The 19,762-nt window shown below is 44.3% G+C and overlaps 1 protein-coding gene across 1 annotated transcript in view; it reads left to right on the top strand.

Moving 5' to 3' along the window:
- zswim5 (zinc finger, SWIM-type containing 5) overlaps positions 1–19,762 on the top strand; it is a 95,764-nt gene that overhangs the window by 59,836 nt on the left and 16,166 nt on the right. Inside the window, exons 2-8 of the mRNA XM_084327924.1 lie at positions 2,232–2,419; positions 3,961–4,129; positions 9,105–9,253; positions 10,170–10,320; positions 10,821–10,997; positions 16,607–16,783; positions 19,394–19,540. Coding sequence (XP_084184050.1) covers positions 2,232–2,419; positions 3,961–4,129; positions 9,105–9,253; positions 10,170–10,320; positions 10,821–10,997; positions 16,607–16,783; positions 19,394–19,540 — 1,158 coding nt within the window. The remainder of the gene's footprint in view (positions 1–2,231; positions 2,420–3,960; positions 4,130–9,104; positions 9,254–10,169; positions 10,321–10,820; positions 10,998–16,606; positions 16,784–19,393; positions 19,541–19,762) is intronic.

Below are 19,762 nucleotides of genomic sequence, written 5' to 3'. Positions count from 1 at the left end.
TCTCTCCTGTTCTCATCTTTTCTCCTCTATTCTCTCTCCACTCCTCTCTTCTCTCTATTTTCTCTTCTCACATTCCTCTCACATTCAGATGTCTGTCTGTATCTATCTTTTCTATTGTCACTACTCATAACCTACAGAGTATATGTAACACATTGCTACTACAGTCAGTACTACTCATAGAGCCTACAGAGTATATGTAACACATTACTACTACAGTCAGTACTACTCATAGAGCCTACAGGGTATATGTAACACATTGCTACTGCAGTCAGTACTACTCATAACCTACAGAGTATATGTAACACATTGCTACTGCAGTCAGTACTACTCATAGAGCCTCAGCCTACAGAGTATATGTAACACATTGCTACTGCAGTCAGTACTACTCATAGAGCCTACAGAGTATATGTAACACATTGCTACTGCAGTCAGTACTACTCATAGAGCCTCAGCCTACAGAGTATATGTAACACATTACTACTACAGTCAGTACTACTCATAGAGCCTACAGAGTATATGTAACACATTGCTACTGCAGTCAGTACTACTCATAGAGCCTCAGCCTACAGAGTATATGTAACACATTACTACTACAGTCAGTACTACTCATAGAGCCTACAGAGTATATGTAACACATTGCTACTGCAGTCAGTACTACTCATAGAGCCTCAGCCTACAGAGTATATGTAACACATTACTACTACAGTCAGTACTACTCATAGAGCCTCAGCCTACAGAGTATATGTAACACATTACTACTACAGTCAGTACTACTCATAGAGCCTCAGCCTACAGAGTATATGTAACACATTGCTACTGCAGTCAGTACTACTCATAGAGCCTACAGAGTATATGTAACACATTGCTACTACAGTCAGTACTACTCATAGAGCCTACAGAGTATATGTAACACATTGCTACTGCAGTCAGTACTACTCATAGAGCCTCAACCTACAGAGTATATGTAACACATTGCTACTACAGTCAGTACTACTCATAGAGCCTACAGAGTATATGTAACACATTGCTACTACAGTCAGTACTACTCATAGAGCCTACAGAGTATATGTAACACATTGCTACTGCAGTCAGTACTACTCATAGACCCAAAGAGTATCTAAACACCATTGTACTGAGGACATGGTGTACAGGGACATGTGGACAATAGACGTGGCGTGTGGACTGTGTGTCGGGGGACAGAGATGGTCAGATAGGACGGAGTGAAGAGGGACAATACAGAAGAGGGTTATAAACTGTCGTTTAGAACGGCTGCTTTCAATGGTCTTCAGGCCGAGGCTCTTATGAGGACAATGAGACAATGAGACGTGGCCTACAGCCATCTGATACGTCCGTCTACAGTCCCTAGAGCTGCTGTCCTGCACTACTCTCTCTCTGTGTCTCTCTCTGTGTGTTGTTCTGTACTCTGGAGGGTGCCTAGAGGATAAAGGTCATCCATACATTACAGACGGGGCTCAAAGGTCACCCAGGCATAGACTATACTGTCGTGTGTGTGTGGTGTGTGTGTGTCACTGTCACAGCCATGGTGTAACGCAGTGTGTATCTGATGAAGACTCATCACCAGGTGTGTGTATTTGTAGTGGAGGTTCATTCTCTGTGTAGAGACTCTGCCCAGCAAGACTCGTATCATATAGAAACATCATGTATATAGTATATGGAAATATAGTTTTGCACTACATTTAAAGATGTCCTCTGTATGATCACATGTAGGACAGTTGGGACAGCCGAAACACGACCAATCTTTTCTCTAGTCAAGGACAGTCCTTCAACCGATCAACCAATTAATCAGTCAAGCCATCAATAGTAGCAGATACATGATAATTGTGTATAGTGTACACTACAGTATTTCATACACATGTTTGCAGTGTATTGTGATTCACAATAGAAATACTATATAAATGGTAAATGGCTGCATTTATATAACCGCTTTTATCCAAAGCGCTTTACAATTTGTTCCTGACATTTTTTTTTACCCATTCACTCAGACATTCACACACCGACGGCGGAGGCGACCATGCAAGGCGCCGACCTGCTCATCAGGAGCAGTTAGGGGGTTAAGTGTCTTGCTCAAGGACACTTCGACACACTGCCCCGGGAGGGGCGGGAATCAAACCGGGAACCTCTGGATTTCCAGACGACTGCTCTGCCCCGAAGACACTACTATAACAGAAGGATGTTAAAACTCTCTCTCTCTCTCTCCGTCTGTCCTCCAGGGTTCCATCTCAGCGGCACGGTAACAGAGAAGTCCACGGCCTCCGACCCCGAGGTGACCCACAGAGTGGCCATCAGCTTCGACCGCTGCAAGATCACGTCCGTCACGTGCGGCTGCGGCAACAGAGACATCTTCTACTGCGCCCACGTGGTGGCGCTGTCCCTCTACCGCATACGGAAGCCTGAACAGGTCAGTGGGAAGCTAGTGTGGCAATTTCCCCATGACTAATAAACTCATGACAACACCGGTATTACCGGTGCCACCGGGAATGTAGCTGTTATTTAGCGCATCACGCAAACATTCCTTTCCTTGTCTGGGCTGGCCCTCTGAGCTTCTCTCCAGTCGAGCTGCTGCAGGGTTTATATCTGAAATATTGCCATTGTGTAACGATGTGTTTTTTGTGTTTCTCTGCTTCACGTGAGGTCAAATCCACTCTAGAAGTGAAAGTGAAACTTAAGCTGCTCTGTACTGCGACTCTGCTGCACAGACCCAAGCTCTGCTGTCCACACTGACACTTTCAGTATATAATTTCGTCTGACTAAGTATTGATAGCACAGATATAGATTTAGTATTTTACAAATTAGAGGTTTTTATTTGATGAACGTGGGAGCTGATATGTGAAAATTAACTAAATGGGTTTTATTTCTATAAACATTTTAATAAAAATCATACACAGGTGGGGGTGGTTGGCAGGTAATCATAGAGAAGTCATAGATCCTCTTTGTGATTGTAACGTTACTAGAACCACTAGCCACTAGCATGCTAGTGAAACACACCCATTTGACTGTAGTTGGCAAAGCCAAGATACATAGCATGCTAGTTGCTAACAGCCTGGGCTCTGAATAGATCTGGATATAACCCATATAACTCTGTGTGATAGCAAATATCTGTTCTTACTGTATATATATCTATCCTCCACATATGTCTGTACATACCTGCATATAATCCTTTCTACATATCTATATTTGTACATATCCCTTACCTACTCTTACTAGTTACGCTGCTGGCCAGTATGACTTACTACCATAGTGTCTTTATACCTGTATCACTGTACATATTAATACTACAACCATGTACATACATCTTATTAGCACTATTACTCAGTAGTACTAATTTATATATTCTATACCCAGTTTAATCATGTGTACATTGTACATTACTATTGCACTTTACTGTTACATGCACTCTGGTTGAATGACAAACTTGTTGTTGTTGTACTGTACTTGTGCTGCATGATGACGATACATTTTAATCTAACATTACCACTTGGTTTCCGATGCAGTGTTGTATCAAATGGAAGGGTATTCTTTAGTAGTGATAATCTATCATCTAATCTACCGTGGTCTAATCCAGGGGTTCTCAAACTTTTTCATACCGTGACCCCATTTTATTTAGGATTCTTTTTGGGGACCCCACACTTAATCTATCGCGTAATTTCAACGTGGAATTAAGGAATATCAAAATAAAAGCATGCCTTGTTGAACTTGATCATGCATATTTATTAGAACATGTAATTACAGCACTATGTTATCAATACACATTTATAAAACAAGGCATATTTAGCCAGAATATGTTGCCAGAACATTAAGAAAATATGTATTATAAAAAAGAATTTACTTGCCAATGTGAAATACTGTCACCTACCCGTGACCCCAATTTGGGTCGCGGCCCGTAGTTTGAGAACCACTGGGCTCTAATCTAACCCACCGTGTTCTCCTCTCCTCCGCCAGGTGAAGCTGCGGCTGCCCATCTCGGAGACCTTGTTCCAGATGAACCGGGACCAGTTGCAGAAGCTGGTCCAGTACCTGATCACGGCGCACCACACCGAGGTGCTGCCCACCGCCCAGAAGCTCGCAGACGAGATCCTGTCCTCCAACTCCCAGATCAACCAGGTCCACGGTGAGCGGACCTCTGGTGCCACAGACCTGACGTCACAGACCTGACGTCACAGACCTGGTGCCACAGACCTGACGTCACAGACCTGGTGCCACAGACCTGACGTCACAGACCTGACGTCACAGACCTGGTGCCACAGACCTGACGTCACAGACCTGACGTCACAGACCTGGTGCCACAGACCTGACGTCACAGACCTGGTGTCACAGACCTGGTGCCACAGACCTGACGTCACAGACCTGACGTCACAGACCTGGTGCCACAGACCTGACGTCACAGACCTGGTGTCACAGACCTGGTGTCACAGACCTGGTGTCACAGACCTGGTGTCACAGACCTGGTGTCACAGACCTGACGTCACAGACCTGGTGTCACAGACCTGGTGCCACAGACCTGGTGTCACAGACCTGACGTCACAGACCTGACGTCACAGACCTGACGTCACAGACCTGGTGTCACAGACCTGGTGCCACAGACCTGACGTCACAGACCTGGTGTCACAGACCTGGTGCCACAGACCTGGTGCCACAGACCTGACGTCACAGACCTGGTGCCACAGACCTGACGTCACAGACCTGACGTCACAGACCTGGTGTCACAGACCTGGTGCCACAGACCTGGTGCCACAGACCTGGTGCCACAGACCTGACGTCACAGACCTGGTGCCACAGACCTGACGTCACAGACCTGACGTCACAGACCTGGTGCCACAGACCTGGTGCCACAGACCTGACGTCACAGACCTGACGTCACAGACCTGGTGCCACAGACCTGGTGTCACAGACCTGGTGCCACAGACCTGGTGCCACAGACCTGACGTCACAGACCTGGTGTCACAGACCTGACGTCACAGACCTGGTGTCACAGACCTGGTGCCACAGACCTGGTGTCACAGACCTGGTGTCACAGACCTGGTGTCACAGACCTGACGTCACAGACCTGACGTCACAGACCTGATCATAGAGGTGTAATGATACGCAGCCGTGGTTTTTGAATTCTGGACACATTTTGAAATAATAGTCTTTATTGCGTGAAAGAGACGTGAATGTTTTCAGGCTATTTCAGGAGTGGCAGAATTAAGAGAATAGAGGAGAGACACAAAGGAGGGGGGAGATGCCGAAGGGAGGAGGAGAGGATGTGAGAAGATAGATATATGTATAGACAGATCGATAGATCAATACTATTAATATACCCTTGGAGAGTTGAGGGGAGAGATGAGAAAGGAGGGAAAGATGAGAGGAGGAATGGAGGGAGAGAGGAGCAAGGGAGGAGAGGAGCAAAATAGGAATGGAGGGAGAGAGGTGCGGAGGAGGAGAGGAGCAAGGTGGGAGAGGAGAGGAGGAAGAGAGGAGCAAGATAGGAGAGAGGAGAAAGATAACGGGACAGAAAGAGAGAACAAAGACGGAAGACATAATCCTCCTGCTCTTTCCTTGAGGGGAACAATCTCTCTCTCTGTCCATCATCACGCTCTCCCTTCCTTTGACCTTCATCAGCCCTCCTGTTCAGACAGGAAGTCCAGCGCTAGGTTTCCTGTCTGTTGTTTGCCAAGGAGGATCATGGGGGTTGAAGTTCAAAAGGCCCCTCCTCACAGGTCCAGGAGTCTCGTCTGTTGATGCAGGAGTGTGTGTGTGTGTGTGTGTGTGTGTGTGTGTGTGTGTGTGTTTCTGGTCTCATAGCCAGCCAGCTGGCAGAGGTTCTGTGGTCTCTTCCTCTGTAGTTGACTTCCTGTGCAGATGAAAGCAGCGCTGCCCCCTCTGGCCTCCTTATAGACGTCTGTGCAGAACAGAAGCAAGACTCTGATAAGGAAGAAAAACACGTATCTCCAAAATGTCAGATTATGGGGGAAGTACCTCCTCTGAGATTGACAGCCAGAGAGCTTTCCAGAGAGGTTCTGATTATTTAGTTTAGCCTGAGAACTTTTGAGAATGCATTGAGTGATATCGTTGTACTATTGTTTTATAATGGGTGATATTGGTTGGATATTTTTGGTAACTATGTACAACTGATAATGGTGATATGTTAATTTACCATTCCAGTCTTTTTGACATGTCGTCCCAAGTCATTCTTGCCTTGAGTTCTTGCGTCACACACACACACACACACACACACACACACACATACACACACGGATGCTACCGATTTTTATTATGTCTCGCTCCGCGGCCATAACAATGCGCAGCAATATACCAGATGCTTAATGCGTATTGTCAGTCAAAACAGTCAGTTACCATTTGTAACAATTACATTACCTCCACTCTGTCTGCAGCAGGTCTCTCCACTCATGGAACAGCATGTCTGTATCAATAGTCTATGAACGCTACACAAAGTGGGAGACATGTTGTTGGTATCATTTGGAAATGCACAAACAAGAACCTCTGTTTTAACACTTATTCCTTATTCCAACACAACAAACCTTGGCGCTACACTCTCATGCTCCACAGCTACCAGTGTGCCAGTGTTGTCTTCCTGCAACAACTCGCGCCTCCCGGGATTTCAGAGCGAGATTTCTGTCTCAGTGGCCCAAACAGGCACTTTTGATGGACGACGTATTTGGTGTTAACCGAATAAAAAAGAAATCCAGTTGAAGAGTTCAATTGAAACGATGAGTACTGGAGTGATGGATTACTAACGCCCCTCCCTAGCCTTCATACAACACATTAGCATTATCTTTTACCGTTACTGAAAAGATGTGGACGTTTTATTTTCTACCGATTCACCGATTCCGTTGTATCTGAAAGTGTGTCACAGACGCCACATAAACCCACGGAAATCACCACCACGTCTGACTAAAATGTCACGATCATTGTACATCTTGGGAGGAATAAGGAAGGGGGCGACCCAGGAATTGAAAGACGCGTGCGTTTGGTCAGGTGTGATCCCGTCCTGGATCTGTGGTGCGTTTGGTCAGGTGTGATCCCGTCCTGGATCTGTGGTGCGTTTGGTCCGGTGTGGTCCCGTCCTGGATCTGTGGTGCGTTTGGTCCGATGTGATCCCGTCCTGGATCTGTGGTGCGTTTGGTCCGATGTGATCCCGTCCTGGATCTGTGGTGCGTTTGGTCCGGTGTGGTCCCGTCCTGGATCTGTGGTGCGTTTGGTCAGGTGTGATCCCGTCCTGGATCTGTGGTGCGTTTGGTCCGGTGTGATCCCGTCCTGGATCTGTGGTGCGTTTGGTCCGGTGTGATCCCGTCCTAGATCTGTGGTGCGTTTGGTCAGGTGTGGTCCCGTGCTGGATCTGTGGTGCGTTTGGTCCGGTGTGGTCCCGTCCTGGATCTGTGGTGCGTTTGGTCAGGTGTGGTCCCGTCCTGGATCTGTGGTGCGTTTGGTCAGGTGTGGTCCCGTCCTGGATCTGTGGTGCGTTTGGTCAGGTGTGGTCCCGTCCTGGATCTGTGGTGCGTTTGGTCCGGTGTGGTCCCGTCCTGGATCTGTGGTGCGTTTGGTCCGGTGTGGTCCCGTCCTGGATCTGTGGTGCGTTTGGTCCGGTGTGATCCCGTGCTGGATCTGTGGTGCGTTTGGTCCGGTGTGTCCTGGATGGAGCCTCTGTGGTCGAGGTGCTGCCTATAAATAACTCTAGTAAACCCTCCCAGGGTCACCAGCTACAGAAGGTCTTGGGTTCCCAGGTCGACTGGGCTGGTTATGTGTTCTTTAGGTGGCGGCTCGGTTCAGGGAAGGAGCGGACTCTGTGTTGTTTACACCAGCTTTGATGTGGATGGAAGGATGTTGATGCGAGATGGGAATTGTTACTGTATGTTGATTATATTATTATGTTGTTATATCGGAGTTATGAGTTCTGCGTTCAGGCTCAGTCCAATGTGTACATGCGCCGCGCACGCGTGTGTGATGTCCTGCGAGGGTTCAAGGACAACGCATCATGTGGTATCTGTGTGTGTTTCTGATATAACACATCTATCAGTGTGTGTTTCTGATATAGCACATCTATCAGTGTGTGTTTCTGATATAACACATCTATCAGTGTGTGTTTCTGATATAGCACATCTATCAGTGTGTGTTTCTGATATAGCACATCTATCAGTGTGTGTTTCTGATATAACACATCTATCAGTGTGTGTTTCTGATATAGCACATCTATCAGTGTGTGTTTCTGATATAACACATCTATCAGTGTGTGTTTCTGATATAGCACATCTATCAGTGTGTGTTTCTGATATAGCACATCTATCAGTGTGTGTTTCTGATATAGCACATCTATCAGTGTGTGTTTCTGATATAACACATATATCAGTGTGTGTTTCTGATATATAACACATATATCAGTGTGTGTTTCTGATATATAACACATCTATCAGTGTGTGTTTCTGATATATAACACATCTATCAGTGCGTGTTGTGTTTCAGATATAATAACGCATCTATCAGTGTGTGTTTCAGATATATAACACATCTATCAGTGTGTGTTGTGTTTCAGATATAATAACACATCTATCGTGTGTGTTTCTGATATAACACATCTATCAGTGTGTGTTGTGTTTCAGATATAACACATCTATCAGTGTGTGTTTCTGATATATAACACATCTATCAGTGTGTGTTTCTGATATATAACACATCTATCAGTGTGTGTTTCTGATATAACACATCTATCAGTGTGTGTTTCTGATATATAACACATCTATCAGTGTGTGTTTCTGATATAACACATCTATCAGTGTGTGTTTCTGATATAACACATCTATCAGTGTGTCTTTCTGATATAACACATCTATCAGTGTGTGTTTCTGATATAACACATCTATCAGTGTGTGTTTCTGATATAACACATCTATCAGTGTGTGTTTCTGATATAACACATCTATCAGTGTGTTGTGTTTCAGATATAACGCATCTATCAGTGTGTGTTTCTGATATATAACACATATCTGTGTGTGTGTATGTGCATGAGTGTGTTTCTGATAGAACACACCTATTTCTGTCTGTGTTTCTGATCTAACACATCTGTGTGTGTGTGCGTGTGTTGCTCCCAGGCGCCCCAGACCCGACGGCAGGCGCCAGCATCGATGATGATAACTGCTGGCACCTGGACGAGGACCAGGTCAGGGAGCAGGTGAAGCAGTTCCTGTCTCAGGGAGGCTACTACGGCTCCGGGAAGCAGCTCAACTCCATGTTCGCCAAGGTATGAAGTGTCTCAACGAAACACAACTTAAAGCTGCTATAGATAATTTTTATGTCATCTTTCTTCGTAATTTTTTTTTTATAAATAATACATTCACAGAGCTTTTAGAAAGGTGTGTAAAACTAATCTAATGTAATGTAAATGTAAAAGCTAGATGTGTTTCAATTTTGGGAGTTCAATTGTGGAATAGCCTTGTGATGGGTTGAAGTTGTGTACTTCTCAGGGGAGATTTAAAAAGGCGCTAAAGGATCAAATAATTCAGTACAGTTTTGAGTAAAACATAAAAAAAAAAGTTAAAATCTTTAAAAAAAATTAAAAGGGAATGTATATCTTGCAGCATATTTTAAGTTTTTCTTTCTTATATTAAAGTATATTTCGTTTTTAAGAATTGTAAAGGATAGGCAAAAATAAGCATGTGCAGCCTATTCCTTTTTTCGGTCATTGAGTTTGGATTTTGTGTGTGAGCTTACTTTGAATAATTATGTACATTTGTGATTATTTGTTATTATTATTATAATTTCTTTCTTTTGAAAGTCCACACAAGTGTGTTTTCGATTGATCTGTAAACAAAGACAGAAAATAAACTATTCATCATCATCATCATCATCAGGTGCGGAATAAGATTATTACCCCCCCCCCCCCCCCTCCCCCCCAAGAAAATATTGATTCATGAATTTATCATTGAAAAACGTTATATTCAGATTTAATCTAATTGTTTACACGGTTTATTTTCCTCATATGTTTTATATGCCAATTTAATTTCATTGTTCACACCGTTTCTTTTTCTCATATTCTTATGCCGATTTAATAATATTGTTTACACAATCTTTCCGTATTTTTTTATTTATATTTCATTGTTTTGCCTATATTCATGTGTAGGAATGTCTTACCTCATCTTAATGCCGTCTGTCACCAGGTCAGGGAGATGCTCCGGATGCGTGACTCCAATGGGGCCAGGATGCTGACTCTGATCACAGAGCAGTTCATGGCCGACCCGCGCCTATCGCTATGGCGACAACAGGGCACGGGGATGACGGACAAGTGTAGGCAGCTCTGGGACGAGCTGGGTAAGGATATGAGCGTTTTAATATCATGATATAATAATACACTTTATTTGTATTGCACCTTTCATACAAGAATTGCAGCTCAATGTGCCTCACCACAGTGAAATAAACATACGAGCATAAAATAGACAGTGCAGTGAATAAGAAAAAGGGTAAAAGTAATGCAGGTATAAATTGACTATTGACTATTGACTCATACAGTTTAGAACCTGACAGCTGTTCTTCCTGTTTGATACCCACACAGTTTAGAACCTGACAGCCATTCTTCCTGTTTGATACCCACACTATTTAAAACCTGACACACACCTGAAAAATACGTTAGAAAATTCAGTCTGAACCACTAGCCTATAGCTTAAAACTCTGGGAAGGGTGTTTCAACAGCTAGGTTAGTGGGTCCATATCCGCCTCCATTCATCTGTGCAAAGCTAGGCTAGCTAGGCATCACACCAGATCTGATTTTTATACAAACCTACCCACTGACCGGTGACCTTTAACCTCTCCAGGTGCATTGTGGGTGTGTGTGGTGCTGAACCCCCACTGTAAGAGCGAGGAGAAGAGCGGCTGGCTGAAGCAGTTGAAGAAGTGGGGGGACATGGACGTCTGTCCACTAGAGGACGGGAACTATGGCAGCGAGTTGTCCAACATCACCAACGCCCTGCCACAAAGCAGCCTGGGACAGGGTCAGTACACACACAGTCACACAACATCACCAACGCCCTGCCACAGAGCAGCCTGGGACAGGGTCAGTACACACACAGTCACACAACATCACCAACGCCCTGCCACAAAGCAGCCTGGGACAGGGTCAGTACACACACAGTCACACAACATCACCAACGCCCTGCCACAGAGCAGCCTGGGACAGGGTCAGTACACACAGTCACACAACATCACCAACACCCTGCCACAGAGCAGCCTGGGACAGGGTCAGTACACACACAGTCACACAACATCACCAACGCCCTGCCACAGAGCAGCCTGGGACAGGGTCAGTACACACAGTCACACAACATCACCAACGCCCTGCCACAAAGCAACCTGGGACAGGGTCAGTACACACACAGTCACACACATCCTAGAAGAAAATCTGAAAAGGGGGTGTGGTCTTATTTGGGGGGTACAGCCTTCTCGTGCGAGGTGGAGCTCGGACCCTCTCTCCTCTGCCCTCTGTGGGAAGTGGAGAACAAGTGTCTCAGAGGGTGTCTCCTCTCTCCCGCTAGATAACAGAACACCTCTCTCTCTCCCCACTAGATAACAGAACACCTCTCTCTCTCCACTAGATAACAGAACACCTCTCTCTCTCCACTAGATAACAGAACACCTCTCTCTCTTCCCACTAGATAACAGAACACCTCTCTCTCCCCACTAGATAACAGAACACCTCTCTCTCTTCCCACTAGATAACAGAACACCTCTCTCTCTCCACTAGATAACAGAACACCTCTCTCTTCCCACTAGATAACAGAACACCTCTCTCTCTCCACTAGATAACAGAACACCTCTCTCTCTTCCCACTAGATAACAGAACACCTCTCTCTCTTCCCACTAGATAACAGAACACCTCTCTCCACTAGATAACAGAACACCTCTCTCTCTCCACTAGATAACAGAACACCTCTCTCTCCCACTAGATAACAGAACACCTCTCTCTCCACTAGATAACAGAACACCTCTCTCTCTCTCCACTAGATAACAGAACACCTCTCTCTCTCCACTAGATAACAGAACACCTCTCTCTCCCCACTAGATAACCGAACACCTCTCTCTCTTCCCACTAGATAACAGAACACCTCTCTCTCTCCCCACTAGATAACAGAACACCTCTCTCTTCCCACTAGATAACAGAACACCTCTCTCTCTTCCCACTAGATAACAGAACACCTCTCTCTCCCCACTAGATAACAGAACACCTCTCTCTATCCCCACTAGATAACAGAACACCTCTCTCTCCACTAGATAACAGAACACCTCTCTCTCCCCACTAGATAACAGAACACCTCTCTCTCTCCACTAGATAACAGAACACCTCTCTCTCTCCCACTAGATAACAGAACACCTCTCTCTCTTCCCACTAGATAACAGAACACCTCTCTCTCTCCCCACTAGATAACAGAACACCTCTCTCTCCACTAGATAACAGAACACCTCTCTCTCTCCCCACTAGATAACAGAACACCTCTCTCTCTCCCCACTAGATAACAGAACACCTCTCTCTCTTCCCACTAGATAACAGAACACCTCTCTCTCTTCCCACTAGATAACAGAACACCTCTCTCCACTAGATAACAGAACACCTCTCTCTCTCCACTAGATAACAGAACACCTCTCTCTCCCACTAGATAACAGAACACCTCTCTCTCCACTAGATAACAGAACACCTCTCTCTCTCTCCACTAGATAACAGAACACCTCTCTCTCTCCACTAGATAACAGAACACCTCTCTCTCCCCACTAGATAACCGAACACCTCTCTCTCTTCCCACTAGATAACAGAACACCTCTCTCTCTCCCCACTAGATAACAGAACACCTCTCTCTTCCCACTAGATAACAGAACACCTCTCTCTCTTCCCACTAGATAACAGAACACCTCTCTCTCCCCACTAGATAACAGAACACCTCTCTCTATCCCCACTAGATAACAGAACACCTCTCTCTCCACTAGATAACAGAACACCTCTCTCTCCCCACTAGATAACAGAACACCTCTCTCTCTCCACTAGATAACAGAACACCTCTCTCTCTCTCCCACTAGATAACAGAACACCTCTCTCTCTTCCCACTAGATAACAGAACACCTCTCTCTCTCCCCACTAGATAACAGAACACCTCTCTCTCCACTAGATAACAGAACACCTCTCTCTCTCCCCACTAGATAACAGAACACCTCTCTCTCTCCCCACTAGATAACAGAACACCTCTCTCTCTTCCCACTAGATAACAGAACACCTCTCTCTCCACTAGATCAGTGGTTCCCAAAGTCGGGGTCGCGACCCAAAGGTGGGCCGCGAGCAGCCACGGGTGGGCCGCGAGACGATTAAAAAAAAATATATATATATATATATATATTTTTTTTTTTTTTTTTTTTTTTTGTCAGGCCACTGAACTTAGAAGCAAGCCAGGACAGTGTTTCTAGTTGTATTTTAAAATTCTATTCTATTGTATTCTAAAATGTGACTATATGGTTTTATATTAACTTAATAAATAAACAAAAACGAAAAATCTACTTATTTCAACGAACATTTCAAACTAAATAACAGATTATGCACATAAAACGCTGAAAACAACCGAAGCAACAATAGTATTTTAATGAGGCTATTATTATTATCATTATTATTTTGCAACAAGTTAGCCCTCTCATAAATAGCACATATAAATGAATAACTAACTTGAACTAACTTAATAGGATTGAAGTGATATTTGGCTTAAAAAATCGGTCGCCTGACAAAAAAAAAAAAAAAAAAGCCAGACGATGTGCATTGGGCCGCGGCTCTCTGACGCCTTATTTTCTGGGCCCCGGCCTGAAAAGTTTGGGAACCCCTGCACTAGATAACAGAACACCTCTCTCTCTCCCACTAGATAACAGAACACCTCTCTCTCTCCCCACTAGATAACAGAACACCTATCTCTCTCACTAGATAACAGAACACCTCTCTCTCTTCCCACTAGATAACAGAACACCTCTCTCTCCCCACTAGATAACAGAACACCTCTCTCTTCCCACTAGATAACAGAACACCTCTCTCTCTTCCCACTAGATAACAGAACACCTCTCTCTCCCCACTAGATAACAGAACACCTCTCTCTCTTCCCACTAGATAACAGAACACCTCTCTCTCCCCACTAGATAACAGAACACCTCTCTCTCTTCCCACTAGATAACAGAACACCTCTCTCTCCACTAGATAACAGAACACCTCTCTCTTCCCACTAGATAACAGAACACCTCTCTCTCCACTAGATAACAGAACACCTCTCTCTCTTCCCACTAGATAACAGAACACCTCTCTCTCCCCACTAGATAACAGAACACCTCTCTCTCTTCCCACTAGATAACAGAACACCTCTCTCTCCACTAGATAACAGAACACCTCTCTCTCTCCCCACTAGATAACAGAACACCTCTCTCTCCACTAGATAACAGAACACCTCTCTCTCTTCCCACTAGATAACAGAACACCTCTCTCTCCCCACTAGATAACAGAACACCTCTCTCTATCCCCACTAGATAACAGAACACCTCTCTCTCCACTAGATAACAGAACACCTCTCTCTCCCCACTAGATAACAGAACACCTCTCTCCCCACTAGATAACAGAACACCTCTCTCTCTCCCCACTAGATAACAGAACACCTCTCTCTCCCCACTAGATAACAGAACACCTCTCTCTCCACTAGATAACAGAACACCTCTCTCTCTCCCCACTAGATAACAGAAAACCTCTCTCTCCCACTATATAACAGAACACCTCTCTCTCCCACTAGATAACAGAACACTTCTCTCTCTCCCCACTAGATAACAGAACACCTCTCTCTCTCCACTAGATAACAGAACACCTCTCTCTCTCTCCACTAGATAACAGAACACCTCTCTCTCTTCCCACTAGATAACAGAACACCTCTCTCTCTCCACTAGATAACAGAACACCTCTCTCTTCCCACTAGATAACAGAACACCTCTCTCTCCACTAGATAACAGAACACCTCTCTCTCCACTAGATAACAGAACACCTCTCTCTCTCCACTAGATAACAGAACACCTCTCTCTCCCACTAGATAACAGAACACCTCTCTCTCTCCCCACTAGATAACAGAACACCTCTCTCTTCCCACTAGATAACAGAACACCTCTCTCTCTTCCCACTAGATAACAGAACACCTCTCTCTCCCCACTAGATAACAGAACACCTCTCTCTCTTCCCACTAGATAACAGAACACCTCTCTCTCCCCACTAGATAACAGAACACCTCTCTCTCTTCCCACTAGATAACAGAACACCTCTCTCTCCACTAGATAACAGAACACCTCTCTCTTCCCACTAGATAACAGAACACCTCTCTCTCCACTAGATAACAGAACACCTCTCTCTCTTCCCACTAGATAACAGAACACCTCTCTCTCCCCACTAGATAACAGAACACCTCTCTCTCTTCCCACTAGATAACAGAACACCTCTCTCTCCACTAGATAACAGAACACCTCTCTCTCTCCCCACTAGATAACAGAACACCTCTCTCTCCACTAGATAACAGAACACCTCTCTCTCTTCCCACTAGATAACAGAACACCTCTCTCTCCCCACTAGATAACAGAACACCTCTCTCTATCCCCACTAGATAACAGAACACCTCTCTCTCCACTAGATAACAGAACACCTCTCTCTCCCCACTAGATAACAGAACACCTCTCTCCCCACTAGATAACAGAACACCTCTCTCTCTCCCCACTAGATAACAGAACACCTCTCTCTCCCCACTAGATAACAGAACACCTCTCTCTCCACTAGATAACAGAACACCTCTCTCTCTCCCCACTAGATAACAGAAAACCTCTCTCTCCCACTATATAACAGAACACCTCTCTCTCCCACTAGATAACAGAACACTTCTCTCTCTCCCCACTAGATAACAGAACACCTCTCTCGCTCCACTAGATAACAGAACACCTCTCTCTCTCTCCACTAGATAACAGAACACCTCTCTCTCTTCCCACTAGATAACAGAACACCTCTCTCTCTCCACTAGATAACAGAACACCTCTCTCTTCCCACTAGATAACAGAACACCTCTCTCTCCACTAGATAACAGAACACCTCTCTCTCCACTAGATAACAGAACACCTCTCTCTCTCCACTAGATAACAGAACACCTCTCTCTCCCACTAGATAACAGAACACCTCTCTCTCTCCCCACTAGATAACAGAACACCTCTCTCTCTCCACTAGATAACAGAACACCTCTCTCCCCACTAGATAACAGAACACCTCTCTCTCTCACTAGATAACAGAACACCTCTCTCTCTCCACTAGATAACAGAACACCTCTCTCTCTCTTCCCACTAGATAACAGAACACCTCTCTCTCCCCACTAGATAACAGAACACCTCTCTCCCCACTAGATAACAGAACACCTCTCTCTCTCACTAGATAACAGAACACCTCTCTCTCTCCACTAGATAACAGAACACCTCTCTCTCTCTTCCCACTAGATAACAGAACACCTCTCTCTCCCCACTAGATAACAGAACACCTCTCTCTCCCCACTAGATAACAGAACACCTCTCTCTCCAGACTCTCTCTCCAGACCCAGGCGCACGGTGTTCAGCAGGGCGATGGAGGCCTGTGAGTTGCACTGGCAGGACAGCCACCTGCAGAGGATCATCAGCAGTGACTACTACATGTCTCCCTCCTACCAGAGAGAAGGAGAGAGCCTCCTGTTCAACCCCCAGGGCCTCCCACTGTGGCTAGGTGAGACACACACACGCATAGACACACATGTATATACACACACACACGCATATACACACACATATACAAACACACACACAACACACACACACATGTACAAACACACACACGTGTGTGTATATATACACACATACGTATATATGTACACACACAAACACACACATATATACACATATATATATATACACATATATATATATATATATATATATACACAAACACATATATATATATATATATATATATATATATATATATATATATATATATATATATATATACACACACACACATATACACGTGATTTGTGAAAATTACTAAAAATGGTTTTTGCAAATAAAATTTTCATAGTAGAATAGAACAAAACATGATGAAATGAAATGCAATAGAACAGAATAGAACAAAACATGATCAAATAAAATGTAATTGAATATAATATAATAAAATATGACCTAATAGAAATTAATAGAATAGAGTAGAATATAATAGAACAAAATATATTAAATAAAATAGAACGGTGCTGAATAGAAGAGAAGCGGATGAATTAAAGTGTGCAGTAGACTGGATCAGTGAGACCAGCCTGGTGGCTTCCTCTGGTGGCCCGTGTTAAGTTTCTCTGAGCCTGCTCTAATTCCACTGATCGCCAGCCTATCAGCTCGCTCGCTCTCGGTCAGCTGACGGTGATAGCAGTGTCTGCAGTAAGCAGCTTCTGGGCTCAGATCTGTCAGATTCTACAACTTAAGCCTCTATCTGCCATTCTGCTGAGACCGAACCGCCGTGTGTGTACATATATATATATATTTATTTACACAGCCATAATACAAAACATTCTGTCCTTATCCATCACTATATGGTACGGCAACACACCCAAACACACACTACATTGACTGGATAGGGTCATAAAAAGGGCATCCAAAATCATCAACTGTAAACTCCCCACTCTGGACTCCATACACAAACACCATACCATCACACGTGCAAACAAAATCATCAGTGACCCCCTGCACCCAGCTCACCACCTATTCCAACGCCTCCCCTCTGGTAGGAGGTTCAGGTCACTGGGCAGTCGAACTGTGAGGTTCAACCACAGTTTCTTCCCCAAGGCCATACAGCTGCTCAACTCCTCCTAATATTCACCCCATGCTTGTTATGTTCTCTGGTTTTTTGTTACGTTACACCTAGGGATGTCCGATATTATCGGCCGACCGATATTATCGGCCGATATCGGCAGTAAAATGTGATATCGGAAAATATCGGTATCGGTTTAAAAACAAAGAAAAACAATAACAATATTTGTTATATATATATATCCAGTGAAATTATTAGTTACCTGAAATTATTCAGTTTTTTGGACGGGGAAACCCTGCATATATCTGTATCGGTTGATATCGGTATCGGAAATTAAGAGTTGGACAATATCGGAATATCGGTATCGGTAAAAAAGCCAATATCGAGCATCCCTAGTTACACCTGATGTTTCTATTTTTTCGTACTGTACTGTTCCGTTGTGTATATATATATTTTTTTAGGTGGTGTATTCTGTACTGTACTGTTCCGTTGTGTCTTTTATGTGGTGTATTGTCGCAGCTACCACCTGCACGTGCTTGAATTCCACCGGCCTGGCCGTGTGGTAATAAAAGGAACTTGAACTTGAAGGGAGAAAGAAAAAGGGAGAGACTGTGTGTGTGTGTGTGTGTGTGTGTGTGTGTGTGTGTGTGTGTGTGTGTGTGTGTGTGTGTGTGTATTTAAAGCATAACATTTAGCAGCAGAGACAGTCTATTATAGTGAGTCTTTAGACAGACTTCTGATACAATCATCACAAAATTACATTTGATTAGATTAGATTCAAATGTATTTTAACCAGAGTGCAAATGTAGCAGTAAAGTACAATAGTGATATACAATGTACAGGTGATTAAACTGGGTATAAAATATACATTAGTACTACTGAGTAATAGCGCTAATCAGATGTATGTACAGACATATGGTATTAATATGTACAGTGATACAGGTATAAATACACTATGGTAGTAAGTCATACTGGCCAGCAGTGTAACTGGTAAGAGTAGGTAAGACTGAGATATGTACAGATATAGATATAGTATGTAAAAAGGATTATATGCAGGTATGTACATACAGATGTGGCTAGATATATATACAGTAAGAATAAATATACAGTATGCAGCATTATTGTATAATAATGCAGGACCTGTTCAGAGGTCTTTAATTGGCATGCAATTATCCTTTATCCTAGCAATTGTACATGCTATCTCTATTTACCTCATAAGCCCCACCCATTTCTGCCATCGTGTCTATCCTGTATCCTGTAGTTGAAAGATGCTAGCTAGTGTTAATATGTGGATATTCTCAAAATGAATAAGTAATGCATCCATAAGCACATGGCTGTTTAGCTCATTATCCTCATAACAAAGGTATCTGTAAAGAAACGGAACCAGGACGGTTTTTCACTCTAAATAATATATATCTGTCTAGATCATGTCACAAGCTTGTAGGAAGTTGTGACCTTGTCGCCTAGCAACACAAGGCGAATGCATTGTGTCAACATCCCGGTCCTGACCCCGCCTCCTCTCCTTTGCCCCTCCTCCCTCAGATCACGTCCCCACCGCGTGCGCCCGGGTCGACGCCTTGCGTTCCCACGGTTACCCCCGGGAAGCGCTGCGATTGGCCGTCGCCATCATCAACACGCTCCGCCTCCAGCAACAGAGACAGATGGACATCTACAAGCATCAGAAGAAAGGTACCATAGACACACACACACAGTTAGCTAGTGAGCTGGAGTTAGCTAGTGAGCTGGAGTTAGCTAGTTAGCTGGAGTTAGCTAGTTAGCTGGAGTTAGCTGGAGTTAGCTGGAGTTAGCTAGTGAGCTGGAGTTAGCTAGTGAGCTGGAGTTAGCTGGAGTTAGCTGGAGTTAGCTAGTGAGCTGGAGTTAGCTAGTGAGCTGGAGTTAGCTAGTGAGCTG

Source organism: Notolepis coatsorum, assembly GCF_963971535.1.
Source record: "Notolepis coatsorum genome assembly, chromosome: 13".
NCBI classification, from domain to species: Eukaryota; Metazoa; Chordata; class Actinopteri; order Aulopiformes; family Paralepididae; genus Notolepis; species Notolepis coatsorum.
This window is presented reverse-complemented; position numbering and strand designations above follow the sequence as displayed.